The sequence below is a fragment of the Salvelinus fontinalis genome, unplaced genomic scaffold (assembly GCF_029448725.1).
Source record: "Salvelinus fontinalis isolate EN_2023a unplaced genomic scaffold, ASM2944872v1 scaffold_0197, whole genome shotgun sequence".
Lineage (NCBI taxonomy): Eukaryota > Metazoa > Chordata > Actinopteri > Salmoniformes > Salmonidae > Salvelinus > Salvelinus fontinalis.
Window position 1 is genome coordinate 267,501 of NW_026600406.1, and position 25,166 is coordinate 292,666.

At 42.1% G+C, this 25,166-nt stretch overlaps 1 protein-coding gene across 6 annotated transcripts in view; it reads left to right on the top strand.

Annotated features, from left to right (window-relative positions):
- The window catches only part of LOC129844356 (cell migration-inducing and hyaluronan-binding protein-like), a 135,093-nt gene extending 111,682 nt beyond the window's left edge, over positions 1–23,411 (top strand). For all 6 annotated transcript variants that reach the window (XM_055912673.1, XM_055912670.1, XM_055912671.1 and 3 more), the window contains 4 exons: positions 649–840; positions 17,596–17,765; positions 20,389–20,598; positions 23,182–23,411. In XM_055912673.1, coding sequence (XP_055768648.1) covers positions 649–840; positions 17,596–17,765; positions 20,389–20,598; positions 23,182–23,391 — 782 coding nt within the window. In that variant the 3' untranslated portion in view covers positions 23,392–23,411. The remainder of the gene's footprint in view (positions 1–648; positions 841–17,595; positions 17,766–20,388; positions 20,599–23,181) is intronic.
- Positions 23,412–25,166: the final 1,755 nt, after the last annotated feature.

Sequence of the window (25,166 nt, forward strand, 5' to 3'; positions counted from 1 at the left end):
GCACAGACACAGGACATACTGTACATCACATGATCCTCCTAGACGTCAGCACAGACACAGGACATATTGTACATCACATGATCCTCCTAGACGTCAGCACAGACACAGGACATACTGTACATCACATGATCCTCCTAGACGTCAGCACAGACACAGGACATACTGTACATCACATGATCCTCCTAGACGTCAGCACAGACACAGGACATATTGTACATCACATGATCCTCCTAGACGTCAGCACAGACACAGGACATACTGTACATCACATGATCCTCCTAGACGTCAGTACAGACACAGGACATACTGTACATCACATGATCCTCCTAGACGTCAGCACAGACACAGGACATACTGTACATCACATGATCCTCTTGACGTCAGCACAGACACAGGACAGACTGTACATCACATGATCCTCTTGACGTCAGTACAGACACAGGACATACTGTACATCACATGCATTATGAATAACACACACACATTCAGCAGGAGAGTTATGGCTTCTCTTCACTGGAGTTAACCTGACAGCCCAGCTGCTCCAACTGATTTATGGGAAGGGTGCGTGCGTATGGGTGTGTTTGTGTGTGTGTGTGTCAGTGCATTTGATATAACCATATTGATTGACGTATTTCTCTGTCCCTCCAGTGCGTCCCCAGGCCTCCATCTCTATAGAGCGTCTGTCCAACAGCACTGTCCTGGAGTTAGCTGAGCCAGCTGAAGGCTGGGGCCCAGGAGACAGACTGGTGGTGGCCAGTACTGACTACTCTATGCACCAGGCTGAGGAGTTCACCATACTACCCTGCCCTGCCTGTGGGCCCACACAGGTTAAAGTCCAAGGTGAGTGTGTGTGTGTGTGTGTGTGTGCGTGTGGAAGCACCTTAAACCTTACTGCCACAGCTTTGGCATGGATTGATGTGTTGAATGATGGACAGAGAGACAGACAGACAAACAGAGAGAGAGACAGGGTATGTGTCCAAAATGCCACCCTATTTACTATGTAGTGCACTACTTTAGACTAGGGCCAATAGGGCTATATAGTGCACTACTTTAGACTAGGGCCAATAGGGCTATACTCAAAAGTAGTGCACTATATAGGGAGAATACAGGCCTGAGAATGAAGCACAGGTCATGTTTGTAATTGCCACAGATTTCTGCATCCCAGTTCAGATGCTTGACCTACTAAATGACGATCACTAGACTCTCTGTCCATACCTCTGGAATGGGCCGTGTGTGTGTGTGATGGTTTTGTAACACACTGCTCATTGGGACGGACAGAGAGAAGATTGTTAATGTGCTGAAAATAGCTGTTGGAGAGATTCTTGCGAACGCATAAGTGGAAGTTGTATAATAGTGAGTTGTATAATAATGTGTGTGTGTGTGTGTGTGTGTGTGTGTGTTTCATTCTACCATGTGTTTTACATTTCTCACCCTCATACTCACAATAACAAGGTTAGAGTGTTCCAACTCCTAGTCAGTGTCCCAAATGGCAGCATATTCCCTACACAGTGCACTACATTTGACCAGGGATCTAGTAGCACTGTAAAGGGAATAAGGTGTAATTTGGGACACAACCCTAAAGCCTTCTAAAGTCCTTTTTTCTTTTAATGCAAATGGCCCGAACCAAGTGACATCTTTGGCCAGACAGACTCACAAAATTCAAATAAGTATTCTGACACCCCACCTGTCAGATGTGTGTGTACTGGTAGCGAAGTCAAGTGCAGGAGAGCAGAGATTTGTGAACAGGCGCACATGTTATTTAGGCAAAACGTGGAAAACAGTCACAAGAATTATGTTTAACAATAAACATCTTTGTGAAAAATAACAGTGAAAAAACAAGCCAGTCTGGCGCGTCAACAAGCACACGTAACACAAACAATCTCACACAAAGACATGATGGGGAATAAATGTAGAGTACATTTATGTAGAATGTAGAATGTAAATACATGTAGATTGATTGGGGAATGAAAACCAGGTGTGCAGGGAACAAGACAAAACAAATGGATACATAAAAAATGGAGCGGCGACGGCTAGAAAGCCGGTGACGTCGACCGTCGAACGAACAAGGAGAAGAGCCGACTTCGGTGGAAGTTGTGACACCACCACCTTTCTTTCTTTGTCTGTGTGTGTCTGTGTCTGTGTGTGTCTGTGTCTGTGTCTGTGTGTGTGTCTGTATCTGTGTGTGTCTGTGTGTGTCTGTGTGTCTGTGTCTGTGTGTGTGTGTGTGTGTGTGTGTGTGTGTGTGTGTGTGTGTGTGTGTGTGTGTGTGTGTGTGTGTGTGTGTGTGTGTGTGTGTGTGTGTGTGTGTGTGTGTGTCTGTGTGTGTCTGCCACACCATTATACAAGCGTAGAGACAATAGTCAAATAAGTGTTCATTGAGCGCAGTCTGAACCTGAGAGAGAGACAAAGGAAGATAGTGAGCAATTAGATGAGATGAAGAAAGGAAGCTTGACTTACTAAGAAGCTCCAGAGGCTTCTGGCAGCAAACACTGTCTAAATCCCTGTAAACCTATACAACATGTTCCTAATCAGACGCCTGGCCCGAAGCACAACTCAACTCTATCTCCAAACCTGAACTCCATTCCACCTGACTTACAGGGATTTAGGCAGCACTTGCTGTGGGAAATGCTTGTATCCCAGAAAGGCTCTCTCGTCCTGGGGCTGAACATTGATCTATTCCCAGGCTTCTGAAGGCCTCTGGGGCATCATAATAAGTCACGAGCTTCCTCTCTACATCACATTATATCTGATGTAATTGCTCTCCATCTCTGTCTCTACATCTTTATCCATCTGTCTTTCTTTCTCTGTCTTTACATATTTATCCATCTGTCTCTCTTTCTCTGTCTCTACATATTTATCCATCTGTCTCTCTTTCTCTGTCTTTACATATTTATCCATCTGTCTCTCTTTCTCTGTCTCTACATATTTATCCATCTGTCTCTCTTTCTCTGTCTCTACATCTTTATCCATCTGTCTCTCTTTCTCTGTCTCTACATATTTATCCATCTGTCTTTCTTTCTCTGTCTCTACATATTTATCCATCTGTCTCTCTTTCTCTGTCTCTACATATTTATCCATCTGTCTCTCTTTCTCTGTCTCTACATATTTATCCATCTGTCTCTCTTTCTCTGTCTCTACATATTTATCCATCTGTCTCTCTTTCTCTGTCTTTACATATTTATCCATCTGTCCCTCTTTCTCTGTCTCTACATATTTATCCATCTGTCTCTCCATCTCTGTCTTTACATATTTATCCATCTGTCTCTCTTTCTCTGTATTTACATATTTATCCATCTGTCCCTCTTTCTCTGTATTTACATATTTATCCATCTGTCCCTCTTTCTCTGTATTTACATATTTATCCATCTGTCCCTCTTTCTCTGTATTTACATATTTATCCATCTGTCTCTCTTTCTCTGTCTCTACATATTCATCCATCTGTCTCTCTTTCTCTGTCTCTACATCTTTATCCATCTGTCTTTCTTTCTCTGTCTTTACATATTTATCCATCTGTCCCTCTTTCTCTGTCTTTACATATTTATCCATCTGTCCCTCTTTCTCTGTCTTTACATATTTATCCATCTGTCTCTCTTTCTCTGTCTTTACATATTTATCCATCTGTCTCTCTTTCTCTGTCTTTACATATTTATCCATCTGTCTCTCTTTCTCTGTCTTTACATATTTATCCATCTGTCTCTCTTTCTCTGTCTTTACATATTTATCCATCTCTGTCTCTCTTTCTCTGTCTTTACATATTTATCCATCTGTCTCTCTTTCTCTGTCTTTACATATTTATCCATCTGTCTCTCTTTCTCTGGCTTTACATATTTATCCATCTGTCTCTCTTTCTCTGGCTTTACATATTTATCCATCTGTCTCTCTTTCTCTGTCTCTACATATTTATCCATCTGTCTCTCTTTCTCTGTCTCTACATATTTATCCATCTGTCTCTCTTTCTCTGTCTCTACATATTTATCCATCTGTCTCTCTTTCTCTGTCTTTACATATTTATCCATCTGTCTCTCTTTCTCTGTCTTTACATATTTATCCATCTGTCCCTCTTTCTCTGTCTCTACATCTTTATCCATCTGTCTCTCTTTCTCTGTCTCTACATATTTATCCATCTGTCTCTCTTTCTCTGTCTCTACATATTTATCCATCTGTCTCTCTTTCTCTGTCTCTACATATTTATCCATCTGTCTCTCTTTCTCTGTCTCTACATATTTATCCATCTGTCTCTCTTTCTCTGTCTCTACATATTTATCCATCTGTCTCTCTTTCTCTGTCTCTACATATTTATCCATCTGTCTCTCTTTCTCTGTCTCTACATATTTATCCATCTGTCTCTCTTTCTCTGTCTCTACATATTTATCCATCTGTCTCTCTTTCTCTGTCTCTACATATTTATCCATCTGTCTCTCTTTCTCTGTCTCTACATATTTATCCATCTGTCTCTCTTTCTCTGTCTCTACATATTTATCCATCTGTCTCTCTTTCTCTGTCTCTACATATTTATCCATCTGTCTCTCTTTCTCTGTCTTTACATATTTATCCATCTGTCCCTCTTTCTCTGTCTCTACATATTTATCCATCTGTCTCTCCATCTCTGTCTTTACATATTTATCCATCTGTCTCTCTTTCTCTGTCTCTACATATTTATCCATCTGTCTCTCTTTCTCTGTCTTTACATATTTATCCATCTGTCTCTCTTTCTCTGTCTACATATTTATCCATCTGTCTCTCTTTCTCTGTCTTTACATATTTATCCATCTGTCTCTCTTTCTCTGTCTCTACATATTTATCCATCTGTCTCTCTTTCTCTGTCTTTACATCTTTATCCATCTGTCCCTCTTTCTCTGTCTTTACATATTTATCCATCTGTCTCTCTTTCTCTGTCTCTTCATATTTATCCATCTGTCTCTCTTTCTCTGTCTTTACATATTTATCCATCTGTCTCTCTTTCTCTGTCTCTACATCTTTATCCATCTGTCTCTCTTTCTCTGTCTTTACATATTTATCCATCTGTCTCTCTTTCTTTGTCTTTACATATTTATCCATCTGTCCCTCTTTCTCTGTCTTTACATATTTATCCATCTGTCTCTCTTTCTCTGTCTTTACATATTTATCCATCTGTCCCTCTTTCTCTGTCTTTACATATTTATCCATCTGTCCCTCTTTCTCTGTCTTTACATATTTATCCATCTGTCTCTCTTTCTCTGTCTCTACATCTTTATCCATCTGTCTTTCTTTCTCTGTCTTTACATATTTATCCATCTGTCCCTCTTTCTCTGTCTTTACATATTTATCCATCTGTCCCTCTTTCTCTGTCTTTACATATTTATCCATCTCTGTCTCTCTTTCTCTGTCTTTACATATTTATCCATCTGTCTCTCTTTCTCTGTCTTTACATATTTATCCATCTGTCTCTCTTTCTCTGTCTTTACATATTTATCCATCTCTGTCTCTCTTTCTCTGTCTCTACATATTTATCCATCTGTCTCTCTTTCTCTGTCTCTACATATTTATCCATCTGTCTCTCTTTCTCTGTCTTTACATATTTATCCATCTGTCTCTCTTTCTCTGTCTTTACATATTTATCCATCTGTCTCTCTTTCTCTGTCTTTACATATTTATCCATCTGTCTCTCTTTCTCTGTCTCTACATATTTATCCATCTGTCTCTCTTTCTCTGTCTCTACATATTTATCCATCTGTCTCTCTTTCTCTGTCTCTACATATTTATCCATCTGTCTCTCTTTCTCTGTCTTTACATATTTATCCATCTGTCTCTCTTTCTCTGTCTTTACATATTTATCCATCTGTCCCTCTTTCTCTGTCTCTACATCTTTATCCATCTGTCTCTCTTTCTCTGTCTCTACATATTTATCCATCTGTCTCTCTTTCTCTGTCTTTACATATTTATCCATCTGTCTCTCTTTCTCTGTCTCTACATATTTATCCATCTGTCTCTCTTTCTCTGTCTTTACATATTTATCCATCTGTCTCTCTTTCTCTGTCTTTACATATTTATCCATCTGTCTCTCTTTCTCTGTCTTTACATATTTATCCATCTGTCTCTCTTTCTTTGTCTTTACATATTTATCCATCTGTCCCTCTTTCTCTGTCTTTACATATTTATCCATCTGTCCCTCTTTCTCTGTCTTTACATATTTATCCATCTGTCTCTCTTTCTCTGTCTCTACATCTTTATCCATCTGTCTTTCTTTCTCTGTCTTTACATATTTATCCATCTGTCCCTCTTTCTCTGTCTTTACATATTTATCCATCTGTCCCTCTTTCTCTGTCTTTACATATTTATCCATCTCTGTCTCTCTTTCTCTGTCTCTACATATTTATCCATCTGTCTCTCTTTCTCTGTCTTTACATATTTATCCATCTCTGTCTCTCTTTCTCTGTCTCTACATATTTATCCATCTGTCCCTCTTTCTCTGTCTTTACATATTTATCCATCTCTGTCTCTCTTTCTCTGTCTCTACATCTTTATCCATCTGTCTCTCTTTCTCTGTCTCTACATATTTATCCATCTGTCTCTCTTTCTCTGTCTTTACATATTTATCCATCTGTCTCTCTTTCTCTGTCTTTACATATTTATCCATCTGTCTCTCTTTCTCTGTCTCTACATCTTTATCCATCTGTCTTTCTTTCTCTGTCTTTACATATTTATCCATCTGTCCCTCTTTCTCTGTCTTTACATATTTATCCATCTGTCCCTCTTTCTCTGTCTCTACATATTTATCCATCTGTCTCTCTTTCTCTGTCTTTACATATTTATCCATCTGTCTCTCTTTCTCTGTCTCTACATATTTATCCATCTGTCTCTCTTTCTCTGTCTTTACATATTTATCCATCTGTCTCTCTTTCTCTGTCTCTACATATTTATCCATCTGTCTCTCTTTCTCTGTCTCTACATATTTATCCATCTGTCTCTCTTTCTCTGTCTTTACATATTTATCCATCTGTCTCTCTTTCTCTGTCTTTACATATTTATCCATCTGTCTCTCTTTCTCTGTCTCTACGTATTTATCCATCTGTCTCTCTTTTCTTTCTTTCTTTCTGTCTTTTTTTCTTAGATTTCAAGTGCGGGTATTCGGAAAAGGCCACACACATACACACACACACACACACACACACACACACACACACACACACACACACACACACACACACACACACACACACACACACACACACACACACACACACACACACACACACACACCATGTATGTTTTAGAGTTCATTTCCTGCAATTCTACACATTTTGCCATGAGACAGAGGTAAGATTTAGTGTATTCTACATTCTAACTCTCAACAGGAAGTTGAGAAGCTGAGGTTTTTGTGGAAATTGATCCGCGGGCCGCCAGTTGCCCCACCCTGAACCAGATGATCTGAGGACTCTAATATCAAAGAGAGAAACATGAAAAGATCTGTTATCAGACTAGTAGGTCAAACCAGCCTACAGCAAGATGGTCTGCGTGGGTCTGCGTGGGTCTGTGTGTGTGTTTGTGTGTGTGTGCTTTTTTTATATTTGTGTATATCTGTCTGCGTGCATGTGTATCTGTTGGGGCTGAGTTTCAGCCAATGAAACGTCTCTCTCTCTGGTTCAGTGAGAGGAAGGGAGAAAGGGACTGAGTGTTCTTCTCAGAGAGAGATACCATACACTCTGACAGAGTTCACACACACACACACACACACACACACACACACACACACACACACACACACACACACACACACACACACACACACACACACACACACACACACACACACACACACACACTCGCAGTTCAGTGGAGGCTGCTGAGGGGAGGACGACTCATAATCATGTCTGGAAAGGTGTAAATGGAGTGGCATCAAAACACATGGAAACCATTTATTTGATGTATTTGGTACCATTCCACCTATTGTGCTCCAGCCATTACCACGAGCCCGTCCTCCCTAGTTAAGGTGCCACCAACCTCCTGTGATACAGTTGTCTGTTAACCTTACCTGTGTTGACGTTACATGACATTCTGTTGGGTCGCTGCCTTCATTCCTTTCAGCTCCCAGCCATTCTCTCTGACTCTATCTCTGCTTTTTAAAAGTTACCACTGATTTAATATGACATGCCCTCAATTGGCTGTGTGTGTGTGTGTGTGTGTGTGTGTGTGTGTGTGTGTGTGTGTGTGTGTGTGTGTGTGTGTGTGTGTGTGTGTGTGTGTGTGTGTGTGTGTGTGTGTGTGTGTGTGTGTGTGTGTGTGTGTGTGTGTGTGTGTGTGTGTGTGTGTGTGTGTGTGTGTGTGGATGCTTACATGCTTTTTGTTAGTTTGACTATAAGAGCAGAAAGTAGTTCACTCTGAAGTCTTCCACAGTAGATACATCAATGTTTAAAATTCCCTGAATAATGAGTTGTTTATCTAGGGGCTGCACCTCTGTTTTCTAGGCCTATTAATTAGGTGTGTGTGTGTGTGTGTGTGTGTGTGTGTGTGTGTGTGTGTGTGTGTGTGTGTGTGTGTGTGTGTGTGTGTGTGTTAAATCTATTTTAATGATAGGTAGACTCTGGCTCATCACCAACCCCTTTCAACTTCAATCTACCTATTAATTTAATTTCTGTGTTTATTAATTCCGCAAGTAGCCCTCCAGTGATGCACAATTAGAAGCTCTTGTTGTGTATGTCTAAAGAGTTAGGCAGAGGCTAGTCTACCCAAGGCTTTGATGAAGGCCATGACGCCAAAACATAAGCCTGTTTGGATAAAGGTTTCTGCTAAATGGGAAATGGCAGTCAGTTAATAAGTTGGCTAAATTCTATATATACAGTGTGTCTGCTATTTCTGTCTTGCATATGGTTGTGGCATGTGGGCGTGGCCAGTGCATTCAGTCATGCAAGAGAGCGGAGAGAGCGGAGAGAGCGGAGAGAGCGGAGAGAGCGGAGAGAGCGGAGAGAGCGGAGAGAGCGGAGAGAGCGGAGAGAGAGGAGAGAGAGGAGAGAGAGGAGAGAGAGGAGAGAGCGGAGAGAGCGGAGAGAGCGGAGAGAGCGGAGAGAGGAGAGAGAGGAGAGAGAGGAGAGAGAGGAGAGAGAGGAGAGAGAGGAGAGAGAGGAGAGAGAGGAGAGAGCGGAGAGAGCGGAGAGAGCGGAGAGAGCGGAGAGAGCGGAGAGAGCGGAGAGAGCGGAGAGAGCGGAGAGAGCGGAGAGAGCGGAGAGAGCGGAGAGAGCGGAGAGAGAGGAGAGAGCGGAGAGAAAGAGCTTCTTTTAATTGGAAAGTGTGTGTGGCTAATGACGCATTTTCAGGGACAGTTGATAATGTGTCTCTGCATGTGGTTCACAATAATATTAATGTGTATATCCAAATTAAATATTTTGACCATGATAATCTCAGACAGGCAGGCAGTTAGGCTGGCAGACACAGTTATACAAACACTCACAGACACATTCTCATTCCTAATAGGGTCACGGTATGTTCTCCAACTCTCTCCGTTCGTCAGTGGAGGGTGCAGTTTGTCAGTGTTGTCAGGGGAGCGTCAGTAGCAGGGCAAAAGGTGGCCGGGATTCTTTCCAACGGCTCCCTCAAGGCAGACCATTTCAGAACCAACAGTACCCAGGTATCTAACTCTGCCTGTTTCCTCCGCATCATTAACAATTGGGAGAGAGAGTGGTAGACGGGGGCAGGAGCGGAGGAAAGAGAGAAAGAGGGTGGAGAGAAGGGGTGCAGCGATTGCTGTCAGTCTTTATTGCAGTGATGAGTAAATCCTGAGAAGTGATCCAGTCACTTTGTTGGTACAGAAAGGTGTTATCAGTATCAGGGTTGAGATGTGTGGCTGACCAGCTGTGTCTCTGATTCTTTTACTCTTATTTGTCATTTCAATTGCTTTCTTCTTATTTTCCTTCCATAACTCTTTGGCATTTAATGACTGTAGTGTTTGTGTCTAGTGTGTGGGCGGGCAGTAGGAGCTGTTATTTTCTTAGATTCCTCTCTTTGTTTTGTTATTTTTTCATGTTTTTCTCCTCTTAACAAGTCATGTGATGCCATTAGTGAGGAGAGAAGACTGAACCTGGGGAAAGTGAATGTTCTGAACTCATTCATATTTCTTTAGTATCTACTTGGATCATTAGATGTCACAGACAGTGGGATGTTCTTGTCACAACCTCTCCTCTCACTCTCTCATTTCCTCTCTCCCTTTCTCTCCTCTCATCTCGTGATTATTCCTCTCCTCTCTCCATCCCCCTCTAATAGTTCTCATCTGTCATATATCTACCTCCCCAGTAGCTGGACTGGCAGACTCATTCTGTGACCTTTAACACCCACCATCATAATCTTCCTCAACCTCCCTCCATTAAATCTCTTCCCGTTTCTCACCCTTTCTCTCTGTGTTTGTTCTGTGGCCCTGCCAACTACAGAGTGGTTCTTGTGACAGCTGAGAGGTGGTGACATCTTCAGACTAAAGGGAGACGTCTGAAGAGACAGACAATCACATTCAAATACAGACAAATCCTTCACAGACCGATTCCTGTGTGAGTGAGTGAGTGACGACATTCTGTGACCAATGTGTTAAATTTAGGCACACAGAAACAACTGGATTCAATCCCAGTGTGGGGCACTAGTTCTTGGATGTTGTTTTTTGCCCCTAGTGGCTGGTTTTGATGCTGTCTCCCAACTTCCGGAGGACCTGCACAAATGTTGAATTTCGCTTGGTATCGCAAGTGATCCCTCTACACACACACACACACACACCACACACACACCACACACACACACACACACACACACACACACACACACACACACACACACACACACACACACACACACACACACACACACACACACTCCAGTTTATCTCCCTCCACTTTCAGTCTAAAAGGCCTTCTAAAATCACAGGGCAATTTTTTCCCACCAGTGTAAGTTGACTCTAAAGAACAACACTAAAAACATTCTCTGGTTGCCTTCTGAGAGTGATGCTCTCACATGTTCCAGGCAGGTGCTTCGGTGTGTATATTCTGTGTGTGTGTGCGTACATACAGTATGTGTGTGTCAGGGAAGATTTAACTTTATCGGACATATGGATTGGGTGTGTTACCCATTAGAGCTTCCACCCACGCAGCCAGCACCATCAATAAATGAGGGTTGTTGGCCAAATGAGCCACATTTACATGTCCTTAAAAACAGCCTAACTAATTACAAACAACTATTCCTTGTGTTTGGGTGTGTAGAATATGCAAAACTTTAAAGCCTATTGCTTTATTGGTTTTTACTTTTCTAAAACAATAATTGTCCACCTCATGGTTCAGCAATCAGAGCACTAATGCATCAGGGCATTGGATGCATAGCTATAGGTTTAGGTGTCCACTTTATGATATTAATATTAATATATACACTACCGTTCAAAAGTTTTGGTCACTTAGAAATGTCCTTGTTTTTGAAAGAAAAGTAAATGTTTTGTCCATTTAAAATAACATCAAATTGATCAGAAATACAGTGTAGACATTGTTAATGTTGTAAATGACTATTGTAGCTGGAAACGGCAGATTTTTAATTGAATATCTACATAGGCGTACAGAGGCCCATTATCAGCAACCATCACCCCTGTGTTCCAATGCCATGTTGTGTTAGCTAATCCAAATGTATCATTTTAAAAGGATAATTGATCATTAGAAAACCCTTTTGCAATTGTGTTAGCACAGCTAAAAGCTGTTGTCCGGATTAAAGAAGTAAAACTGTCCTTCTTTAGACTAGTTGAGTATCTGGAGCATCACAAGTCCTCAACTGGCAGCTTCATTAAATAGTACCTGCAAAACACCAGTCTCAATGTTAACAGTGAAGAGGTGTCTGATAGTTCCTCTGTCCAGTGTCTGTGTTCTTTTGCCCATGTTAATCTTTTCTTTTTATTGGCCAGTCTGAGATATGGCTTTTTCTTTGCAACTCTGCCTAGGAGGCCAGCATCCCGGAGTTGCCTCTTCACTGTTGACGTTGAGACTGGTGTTTTTTGCGGGTACTATTTAATGATAGTACTATTTAGAAAGTGTATTAGACTACTGAGATGTTATTGAAGAAATACGTTGTTTCATCATATTTTCATGTTGTGATTCAAAATATTTGAACGACCAACCTAACCCAGTGATTGTCATGCATTTTGAGCAGACAATTATGATATTGTTATATATTACTGTTAAAATATTTTTCAGAATTTTCTGATTGTATTTCTTTCAATAGAGATGAATTTGCATCTTAATGTGCTCTAATATTATAGGCCAATTTATTTGGTGCAAATTCATCACCTGAGTCAGTGTAAAAACAAAACCCAAATACTAGGTCACTGTCTCGACAGATAATACCCACTGCTAGTAACCATGTATTAATCTAACAGTACATTAAACTGAAGACTTATTTTATCAAATCAATTCTCTGTAATTATTATTAGGTGATTAAACTAATCACGTAAATGTAATTAACTAGGAAGTCGGGGCACCAAGGAAAATATTCAGATTACAAAGTTATAATTTTCCTAATATAATTTACAGATATTTTAATATCTGATTAATTAGTCTTCTAATTAATGAATTATTCTTTACCTCACGTTAGTCTCATTCCAAACGTCGTAAATTGTTGGTTATCTGTACGAACCCAGTCTTCACTATGAATCATCCATACATCAATTGTCTCAATCATTTATTTACTAACTAACTAAATAATCACAGAAATGCATCAACAAACAAACAAAGTAGATATGGTTACAAGGAAATGATATGGGATGTGCCATGGTGGGCTTAACCGGTATGGCGGCTTGGTAGACAAAGGAACTGAGAAGGGCGCAAAAGACAAAAGACACTACACAGTTGATAATTATATTGATAGAAATACTACTCCTTTGCACATGAACGCTCACTCATTCGGGAATAATTGCAATCAATATATATATTCATGCTCAGTGTGTCACGTGATCTGTTGGAATCGTCCTTCTTTCTGTTGGAAGTTCATCCGCCCGTCTTTCGTGGTTAGGATGGATACTTCAGAGTCCCATTCAGAAATATTGTTATAGAATAGGTGTTTCGGTGGTTGTCGGCCTCCACATTCAATGGTATAGAATTCCTAGCTGTAGACTAGTAATTAGTATCAAAGATTTGCTCTTATTCTGTCGGTATCGATAGTCTGTGTTTCAACAACCATTGCAACCTTAGCTTATACTCAGGTTTATGGTCTCTACTCAACCCTTAGCCCTCTCAGTAATCGAGGTAAGCTTGGTCTCTACTCAAACCGTAGCTCCCTCTGTGATCGAGGTACTGGTCTAAAGGGAAATTCCCAAGGTGGGGGTTATATCCAGAACAGTAGAAAAGGGCTGTCCCATGATGCCAGATCAATATCTGTGCTCATGGGGCGGGCCTATGACTTAGTTAAACTCCAAAGGAAATTGGAGTTTCCTTCATTAAACAGTTTATAATCACATTACATAATTTCACAAATAGTTTCATCTTTACTCATTCATTTTATACAACAATTAGATGCCCACCTCATAACTGGGACTCTTGTATAAACAGAGTTATGGTAATGTGGCTGTATTGTGTCTCATGAGTTTCACAAACATTAAACGAAATGGACCGGTCGAAGCTGGATTCTCCACCGACCGTTTACACATTCTCCAAAACATGGATATTGTTCAGTTCTCAAGCTCTATGATGGAGAAGAGATTCCTTTGTTCTCCTTTGAAACCTTCTCTCTCTACACTCTGGCCATGAGGAGAGAGACTCCTCTAGGAATTTATGACCTGCGATAACAGAGCCTGGGTGTAGGGGGAAGAAAGAGAGGTGGTGAGAGAGAGAGAGAGAGAGGGGGATGGTGCAGAGAGAGGGGGATGGTACTCGCTATCCCCAAAGAGGGCCAAGTCATGACAGTACATTTAATGTAAAAACTAAACCCAACTACTAGGTCACTGTCTCGACAGATAATACCCACTGCTAGTAACCATGTATTAATCTAACAGTATATTTAATGTAAAAACTAAACCCAACTACTAGGTCACTAGCTCTACAGATAATACCCACTGCTAGTAACCATGTATTAATCTAACAGTATGTTTAATGTAAAAACTAAACCCAACTACTAGGTCTCTAGCTCTACAGATAATACCCACCGCTAGTAACCATGTATTAATCTAACAGTAGATTTAATGTAAAAACTAAACCCAACTACTAGGTCACTAGCTCTACAGATAACACCCACTGCTGTTATTACAGTATATTTAATGTAAAAACTAAACCCAACTACTAGGTCTCTAGCTCTACAGATAATACCCACCGCTGTTATTACAGTACATTTAATGTAAAAACTAAACCCAACTACTAGGTCTCTAGCTCTACAGATAATACCCACCGCTGTTATTACAGTATATTTAATGTAAAAACTAAACCCAACTACTAGGTCTCTAGCTCTACAGATAATACCCACCGCTAGTAACCATGTATTAATCTAACAGTAGATTTAATGTAAAAACTAAACCCAACTACTAGGTCACTAGCTCTACAGATAATATCCACTGCTAGTAACCATGTATTAATCTAACAGTATATTTAATGTAAAAACTAAACCCAACTACTAGGTCTCTAGCTCTACAGATAATACCCACCGCTAGTAACCATGTATTAATCTAACAGTATATTTAATGTAAAAACTAAACCCAACTACTAGGTCACTAGCTCTACAGATAATACCCACCGCTGTTATTACAGTACATTTAATGTAAAAACTAAACCCAACTACTAGGTCTCTAGCTCTACAGATAATACCCACTGCTAGTAACCATGTATTAATCTAACAGTATATTTAATGTAAAAACTAGACCCAACTACTAGGTCACTGTCTCTACAGATAATACCCACTGCTAGTAACCATGTATTAATCTAACAGTATATTTAATGTAAAAACTAAACCCAACTACTAGGTCTCTAGCTCTACAGATAATACCCACCGCTAGTAACCATGTATTAATCTAACAGTATATTTAATGTAAAAACTAAACCCAACTACTAGGTCTCTAGCTCTACAGATAATACCCACCGCTAGTAACCATGTATTAATCTAACAGTATATTTAATGTAAAAACTAAACCCAACTACTAGGTCTCTAGCTCTACAGATAATACCCACTGCTAGTAACCATGTATTAATCTAACAGTATATTTAATGTAAAAACTAAACCCAACTACTAGGTCACTAGCTCTACAGATAATACCCACTGCTAGTAACCATGCATTAATCTAACAGTATATTTAATGTAAAAACTAAACCCAACTACTAGGTCACTAGCTCTACAGATAATACCCACTGCTAGTAACCATGTATTAATCTAACAGTATATTTAATGTAAAAACTAAACCCAACTACTAGGTCTCTAGCTCTACAGATAATACCCACCGCTAGTAACCATGTATTAATCTAACAGTATATTTAATGTAAAAACTAAACCCAACTACTAGGTCTCTAGCTCTACAGATAACACCCACTGCTGTTATTACAGTATATTTAATGTAAAAACTAAACCCAACTACTAGGTCTCTAGCTCTACAGATAATACCCACCGCTAGTAACCATGTATTAATCTAACAGTATATTTAATGTAAAAACTAAACCCAACTACTAGGTCCCTAGCTCTACAGATAATACCCACTGCTAGTAACCATGTATTAATCTAACAGTATATTTAATGTAAAAACTAAACCCAACTACTAGGTCACTAGCTCTACAGATAACACCCACTGCTGTTATTACAGTATATTTAATGTAAAAACTAAACCCAACTACTAGGTCTCTAGCTCTACAGATAATACCCACCGCTGTTATTACAGTACATTTAATGTAAAAACTAAACCCAACTACTAGGTCTCTAGCTCTACAGATAATACCCACCGCTGTTATTACAGTACATTTAATGTAAAAAACTAATACGTTACAGTTGTAGGCTTATGCACTCGCAATGGCCAATCCACATTTAGTGTGCTCCATATCTCACAGCCATATTGAAAGTCTTGTTTGTAAAATTGTTTCATAGCAAATATCTTGTTTGTAAAATAGTTGCTTTTGCGTTCGAAGAAATAAAAAGTATATCTACAGAAAGCTGAGAACATCCTCTCTCCACCTTTGACAACAGAATAGCTGTGTTTTCCCCACAATTGGATTTAAAAGTGTTATACAGAACACTTTTCTTACACCTGGAGCATTTTTCCCCTCTGAAAAGGAGAGAGAGAGTGCCTCGCTCAACATAGCAGCAGGCCTCGCTCAACATAGCAGCAGGCCTCGCTCAACATAGCAGCAAGCCTCGCTCAACATAGCAGCAGGCCTCGCTCAACATAGCAGCAGGCCTCGCTCAACATAGCAGCAGGCCTCGCTCAACATAGCAGCAGGCCTCGCTCAACATAGCAGCAGGCCTCGCTCAACATAGCAGCAGGTCTCGCTGAACATAGCAGCAGGCCTCGCTCAACATAGCAGCAGGCCTCGCTCAACATAGCCAGCAGCATACCACCCTGCATACCACTACTGGCTTGCTTCTGAAGCTAAGCAGGGTTGGTCCTGGTCAGGCCCTGGATGGGAGACCAGATGCTGCTGGAAGTGGTGTTGGAGGGCCAGTAGGAGGCACTCTTCCTCTGGTCTAAAACTAGTTCCCAATGCCCCAGGGCAGTGATTGGGGACACTGCCCTGTGTAGGGTGCCGTCTTTCGGATGGGACGTTAAACGGGTGTCCTGACTCTCTGAGGTCATTAAAGATCCCATGGCACTTATCGTAAGAGTAGGGGTGTTAACCCCGGTGTCCTGGCTAAATTCCCAATCTGGCCCTCAAACCATCATGGTCACCTAATAATCCCCAGTTTACAATTGGCTCATTCATCTCCCTCCTCTCCCCTGTAACTATTCCCCAGGTCGTTGCTGCAAATGAGAACGTGTTCTCAGTCAACTTACCTGGTAAAATAACGGTAAAATAAAATAAAAAAAATAAAAAATAGCAGCAGGCCTCGCTCAACATAGCAGCAGGCCTTGCTCAACATAGCAGCAGGCCTCGCTCAACATAGCAGCAGGCCTCGCTCAACATAGCAGCAGGCCCCAGCGAAACAGGGGCAGGTAGGCAGACACTTTCATTACAGGAATCATGAGGATAATGTCATTTACTGTTTCACCAAATCATGGTTTTAGCCTCATAAAAACGAAGACGTTTTGAGTGAGGTAAATTAATGTGCAGCTCGCACAGATGCGACCAATACATGTTTTAACTCGCCCAGCGAGACTAAATGGTGGCAGTCTGGCGCCCCGCCATGTAGGCTTTTCACTACTCTCTAATTTTCATTTTACTTTGATGAAAAAGGGCTCCATCTTCACAATCAACAGTATCCTAGGCCAAGGCTCCTCTCTCACTCTCTCCTCAGCAGCAGACCAGCCCCAGACAATTTGGCTGACTACAATTTTATCGGCTTTTCATTTATTTTATCGGCCAAAAGCCGGAAATTACCTGCTAACGGAAGCCCTGGTGTGTGTGTGTGTGTACATGTGCATTCGTATGTCTGTGTATGTGTGTTGCCAGGTGTGTTCTAACTCTTTGTGTGTGTGTGTGTGTGTAGGTAAGCCAGTGTTCCTCCACATGGGTGAGGAGGTGGATGGGGTGGACATGAGGGCAGAGGTCGGCCTGCTGAGTCGCAACATCCTGGTGCGCGGCGAGATGGAACCGCGTTGCTACGGCAACGAGGCCTGCAAGTTCTTCGCCTTCGACACTTTCGGGGGACACGTGAAGGTCATTTAATTAACATGTCATTAATTGTTCACGACTCTACCCCTCCAATCTATCTATTCATCCCTCTATCTACACCTTTACTTTATTCATCCATCCACCCATTCATCCTCTCTTCATCCTTCCATAAACCCCTACATCTTCTCTTTGTCCTTCCATCTACTTTCATCTTTTCTTTATCCTTCCACTGATCGAAACTTGTAGATAGTGTGTGTAGGGCTGGACAATTCCGGTAACTTAACTTCCTTAACCTTTTACAGCGGTGGGCTAAATCAGGGTCACACAGAGATATGGTATTCGTAAACAATTCTACTTTAAAACAAACGCATACACCTCACACACATGATTATGGGATAAAAAAAGAAGACACTTGTACCATGTCAGACATACAGTTGAAATGTGTTGAATGTTGAGTTTGCATCCCAATATTACACGTTATATACAATACAGACGACTGAAATATAACAAAACTGTTTGACATAGACACACCGAATTTTCGGCGGGTTTTTTAAATAATGTTTATTAATTCTGAATAATATTAGTAACCTTCCAGCCATGAGGCCTCAAGGTCATTTGACTGCAGGAAAGGGCTGCAGTCTGTGAGGTTCCCAGAGTTCTGCAGCCCTGATCATGTCTTTCTGTTCTGTTTATTCAGTCCTTGAGGACTTCACCTGAAGAAATGGGCTATTGTTTTGGGCTATACTGTACAGTTAACATAAAGGTTACATTAAGAAACTGAGCTCATCTATTGTCCTTCCAGGTTAGGTGAGGGTAAGGGAAACGTTTATAGAGTTGAGTTCTAATCAGATGTTTAGTTAGAAAGCACAACCCTTCCGTCCCCGTCGAGCACGGCTAGACGCCCAGACTCTGGGGAGCACAGCTAGGACAGAGAGAGCTGAGACTGTCACACACGCCAGACAAATAGATTATTACAGTAATCATCTGGTTTGGGTCATGACTGTCATCAGATGACATATGGTGACGCAATCTGTCAATGACATTTGTAATATCATCATTATGACAGTGGTATGTCGGCTGTCATTAGGCCAGTGTGATTCTATGACAGATGGACAAGCAGGCAGGCAGGCAGGCAAACACACACACACACAAACACACACACACACACACACACACACACACACACACACACACACACACACACACACACACACACACACACACACACACACACACACACACACACACACACACACACACACACACACACACAGCACTATAGCAGCTATGGATAATATTAATGCCAGATACCAATCCTGATTTAAGCAAGCAGACAGGCTAAGGCTTGCACAAATAAACAATTGTCACTTTGCTGACGGGGAGTGTCACATTGGGAGAGTTTCTTGTATTATGTTGTTTGCCATTACTGTAATTAGGTTTGGTAGAACATTTCCAATGAGTGAACGTTTCTTGGAAGCTCTTTTGATTGAGTTCCGTCTAAATGAAGGTACATTTTATTTACAGCACAGAAACAAAGTGTGAAGCGCAACCTAGGGGGAGATACACACACACACACACACACACACACACACACACACACACACACACACACACACACACACACACACACACACACACACACACACACACAGCACACACACACAACACACACACACACACACACACACACACACACACACACACACACACACACACACACACACACACACACACACACACACACACACACACACACACACACACACACACACACACACACACACACACACACACACACACACACACACACACGGTGGCACACTGGCATAGTCTTTAGAGTGAGTTGGATTGCATCCTGTTCAATAGACAGCTGTTTATTGAAGCTGTCAGTCATAGAGCCTGGGCTGTGTCCCAAATGCCACCCTATAATAGTGCAGTACTTTTGACCAGGAAATGCAGGGCTCTCATTTGGGATGCAGCCCAGGAGAAGATCCACAGCTAGTATGGAATGGAGCCACCTCCATCTCCACTGCCTGCAAATTCTTCCCATTACATTCTAGTCAACCACGTTTTAATGAAGAATTATGGAAACAATTTGATTAGTCTCTCATGCATGGAAACTCTCGCTATCTTTTTATCTGTCTTCTACTCAATCTCTCACACTTTCATTGTTTCTTTCACATTCAAGTTCTCCTGTCTTCTTCTCTGTCTTTCTCTCACTCTCTAGCGGTCTCACTCTCTAACGGCCTCAATCTCTAACGGCCTCACTCTCTAACGGCCTCACTCTCTAACGGCCTCACTCTCTAACGGCCTCACGCTCTAACGGTCTCACTCTCTAACGGTCTCACTCTCTAACGGTCTCACTCTCTAACAGTCTCACTCTCTAGCCGTCTCACTCTCTAGCCGTCTCACTCTCTAGCCGTCTCACGCTCTAGCCGTCTCACTCTCTAGTGGTCTCACTCTCTAGCGGGCTCCCTCTCTAGCGGGCTCCCTCTCTAGCGGGCTCACTCTCTGGCGGTCTCACTCTCTGGCGGTCTCACTCTCTAGCGGTCTCACTCTCTGGCGGTCTCACTCTCTGGCGGTCTCACTCTCTAGTGGTCTCACTCTCTAGCGGTCTCACTTTCTAACTGTCTCACTCTCCCCCTCTCTCCACATGTCTCCCTCCCAGGTGGAGCGTGGCTTTAAGTCTGTGCAGGTGTCTGGTGTAGAGCTGCAGCACATGGGTCAACAGTCTATGGGTCACTACCCTGTCCACTTCCATATGAACGGAGACGTGGACCAGAAGGGAGGCTACGATCCCCCCACCTCCGTCAGCGATCTGTCCATCCACCATACCTTCTCCCGCTGTGTCACTGTGCACGGCTCTAACGGCCTACTGGTGAGCTATATGCAGGCACACACTTGGACATTTGGTTCCATACATTTCCATAAAAGTGCTGCTGGTCGGCCATTCAGTTGTCACGACGACACCGCCTTCGCCCAGCCTCTCCACCATCTGTGTGTGTGTGTGTGTGTGTGTGTGTGTGTGTGTGTGTGTGTGTGTGTGTGTGTGTGTGGTTAAAGAGGTCTTCTGTTAGATCAACTGTCTTACCCCAGCAGGACCCCAAATATAAGCTGTATACCAAACGAGTGGCAGGGTGGCAGCTGTTTTTCTGATCCTAGATGTAAAGTCATTTAACTGAATCAGTAGGGTTAGCACATTCACATTTAACTGAATCAGTAGGGTTAGCACATTCACATTTAACTGAATCAGTAGGGTTAGCACATTCACATTTAACTGAATCAGTAGGGTTAGCACATTCACATTTAACTGAATCAGTAGGGTTAGCACATTCACATTTAACTGAATCAGTAGGGTTGGCACATTTACATTTAACTGAATCAGTAGGGTTAGCACATTCACATTTAACTGAATCAGTAGGGTTAGCACATTCACATTTAACTGAATCAGTAGGGTTAGCACATTTACATTTAACTGAATCAGTAGGGTTAGCACATTCACATTTAACTGAATCAGTAGGGTTAGCACATTCACATTTAACTGAATCAGTAGGGTTAGCACATTCACATTTAACTGAATCAGTAGGGTTAGCACATTCACATTTAACTGAATCAGTAGGGTTAGCACATTCACATTTAACTGAATCAGTAGGGTTAGCACATTCACACAAAGATTTTCAGACCTCACTTGACAGGTTTCTTCCGTTCACGGAGGCACAGAAAAGGTACAGTCAAACACATCCATTTTATTAGTGTTACTCTCCAAGGACTGTAGCTGAGTTGTTGAGACGTTATAACGCTCCACATCTTGGGTTGAACAATTCTGCTGACTTTCCCCAAATTCCCAGGTTTTTCAGAAATCCTGATTCCGGGAATCTTTGAACCAGGACTTCTAGAAAACCTGGGAATTTTGGGAAAGTTGCTGGAATTTTGTAACCTTATCCAGGTTGAGCTACAAGGGTTTCAGGAAACTTACCTGTGGTGTTATTTCACTGTCTTTGCTAAAAATCTGAGCCACCTACGAAATTATAATAATGATAATAACCATATTCATGATTATGCATGTTGCTAATTACTGTTGTGAACCCAGGGACATTATGATCTGTGGACGTTACAGGGTCACAGACAGAGCAACTAAATAGAATTACGCACAAAAGAAGATAATTGCTTCTAGCTAGAATTCTATGAGAACAGTCTGTTGTAGACTGAGGTGGGATTCTGTGTGTGTGTGTGTGTGTGTGTGTGTGTGTGTGTGTGTGTGTGTGTGTGTGTGTGTGTGTGTGTGTGTGTGTGTGTGTGTGTGTGTGTGTGTGTGTGTGTGTGTGTGTGTGTGTGTGTGCGCGCGCTCATGCAAGCTCATCTTCGCCCATCCACGTGCGTATGTGTTGGAGGGTTGTTAAAGGTGTCCTGTTGTGTTGCCACGGCAATCAGAGAATCTATCCGTTGTCATAACGAGGAGATGTGCCGTTGCTACCCAACATGGCGTATCTAAACCAAGGCTCCTGAAAACTGGGTACAAACTGGATAGAACACAATTGTGTCCTGTCACTCTTCAGGCGTTAGAAGGAAATGGAAGATAGATGGTGAGATACTGAATTCTCTGAGATGTTATCTTTCTGCTTCGGCTTCGTCCCAATTAGTACCCTATTCTATTCCCTACATAGTAGAACAGGGGCCCTGGTCCCTACGGACCCTGGTTTAAAATAATGCACTAGATAGAGAATAGGGTCCCATTTGAGACTCAGGCCCTAGTCTCCTCTCCTTCATCAGATGTCAGAATATCTCCATAGACATGAAGACTGGGGTTAGCACCGCATGATTTAGCTCAGCAGGCTAATACAGTCTTGTGTGAGCAGAGGTAGTTTGGTGAACTGTTCTCACATGAGGAGACTTCCCTAAACCAACCGCAAAGAAGAGGTGAGATGAGCTAGCTAGCAAGTGTGGCAGGCAGAGTAATATCTTTCTTTAAATGGTGTAGCTCAGTGGAATGATGTGTTTCACACCATCTGATGAGATTGGGTTTTTAGCCCAGTGCAGATAACAGAGAAGAGACAGAAGGAAAACCACGTCCTTCAGACATGTGCCAGTCAAAATAAATGTGTGCGTGGTTTGTCAGGATTGGGGTTATTCCAGTCAATTCAGAAAGTAGGACTAAACCAAATTCCAATTCCAAATGTTCCTCATTGAAAAGCATTGAAGATATTGGGATTGGAAATTCAGCGTACTCCGTTAATTGACTGGAATTTAAATGGAATTGACCCCAACCCTGGTGTTTCTCTCTCTCTCCCCCCTCTCTCTCCCCCCTCCTCTCTCCCTCACTCTCTCTATCTCTCTCGCCTCCCTCTCTCTCCCTCCTCCTCTCTCCCTCCCTCCCCCACTCACTCACTCTCTCTCTCTCTCTCCCCACCTCACTCTCTCTTGCCCGCCTCTCTCTCCCTCCCCCCTCTCTCTGTCCTACCAGGTAAAGGACGTGGTGGGCTATGATGCTCTGGGACACTGTTTCTTCACTGAGGACGGTCCTGAGGAGAGGAACACTTTTGACCACTGCCTGGGGCTGATGATCAGAGCTGGTACCCTGCTGCCCTCCGACAGGGACAGCAAGATGTGTCGCGATATCACACAGGGAGCCTTCCCCGGATATGTGGCCAACCCACGACAAGACTGCAGGTAGAGGAGATCAATAGAAGTGTCCCCTAGGTACAGATCTAGGATCAGTTTCCCTTCACGCAATCCTAACCTTAACTTTTAGTGGGGAAGATGCTAAACTGACCCAAGATCAGCGTCTAGGGCTGACTTCACATCTACACATATAGATACACGTAAGATGGATATATACAGACAGCAACAGGTACATGTTCACACACACTCACCTGTTTAGCATGTCTGCTGCGTATAAATAGAGTCTGTCCTCTGAACTGAAATGTCTGTCCCTGTGGTAACCTGCTATCTCTGGTGTTAGAGAGACAGAGTATGATTAATGCATAAGAGACACGCTCAGCCAGAAGAGACAACACTGCAATAAGACTGAGCTTTACCTTATCTTACCTTAAATCACACACACACACACACACACACACACACACACACACACACACACACACACACTGCTTATTACCCGACTGATATTCTCTATTCCCTTTGCAAAACCAATTAGGTTGTGATTCTAAGGCTAGAGGTTTGACTAAAAGTCTCCACATCCATTTGAGTGTTAAAATCAGAGTTGTATCTAGTTGTCGGTTACTAGGGCTGCATCCCAAATGGGGCAAAATGACAGGCTTGTCAGCTCGGGGATTTGAACTTGCAACCTTTCGGTTACTAGTCCAACACTCTAACCACTAGGCTACGCTGCCGCCCCATGAACAGCCACATGAACAGCCAGTCATTCGAAAAGAGGTTGCATTTGACATATTTACGAGTGGAAACATTTGTTGTCTCTCTGTTGAAATCGCCGGTCCGTCTGCTGGAGAGTCAGTCGCCAGAAAGTCTCTGGTTTGTCCACCAGAGATTCAAGTCTTTCGTAGTTGTAGCTTTTTCCCTTTGTTCTGGAAGTGTCTGTTAAATATGGATACATCAGACGCACCAATGGTCGTTTGATAGGGAAATGTTCTCCAGAATGGATCTTTCAGAGTACTGGTTCTCGGTTGCATTTACCAGACTAAAGTACTTAAACAGCTGCAGACTGAATGTTCCTGTGTTGTCTTTAGTTTTGTAGAGATGTTCTTCTTCTCTGTTGAAGTTTCAGAGTTCTAGCCATTACGTCCCTCTCAGCTCACGATGTTGGTCTCGTTGATGTACATTTTGTCGGAAGTGGGTTTTATACACTCTGGAAAAAGGGGGCGTTCCATGACGCCGATGTAATGTCTGCTCACGTGGGCGTGGCCACTGACTTGGTTAAGACTTCATATGGAAAATAATTCTCTCATTACATCTTCCCACAAGTAGTTTCACATTTAATCGTATACGATCCCCCACATTTGGATGTGACCCTGACAACTGGGAAATATACACATTCAGAGATACACTTATGTTGTTATACTGTCTTTAGTTATGCCACAAATTATTAACACATTCCACAGGATTGTTCTTTAAATACCCACGGACCATTCCAAATGTTGGGATACAGAAATACTGTTTAATTATTCAGCCTTTTAATGTTATCATACTGTAACGTCACTCTCTGTGGTGACAAAGGGATTTAACTTAAGTTTCTGAGAGTAGGGAGAGAGAGTTTTCCTGCAGGTATTTATGACCATCGTAAAACTGTGGAGAGAGAGGTGGGGCGCCTATGATCCTCCCCCCAAGGGCATGTCATGACAGTGCACTACTTTTGACCATGGTCCTATGGGTCCTGCAGGGTCAAAAGTAGTGCACTATATAGGAGCTTGGTCAAAAGTAATGGACTATGTAGTGAATAGGGTGCCATTTGTGACGCAGTCCAGGAATTTG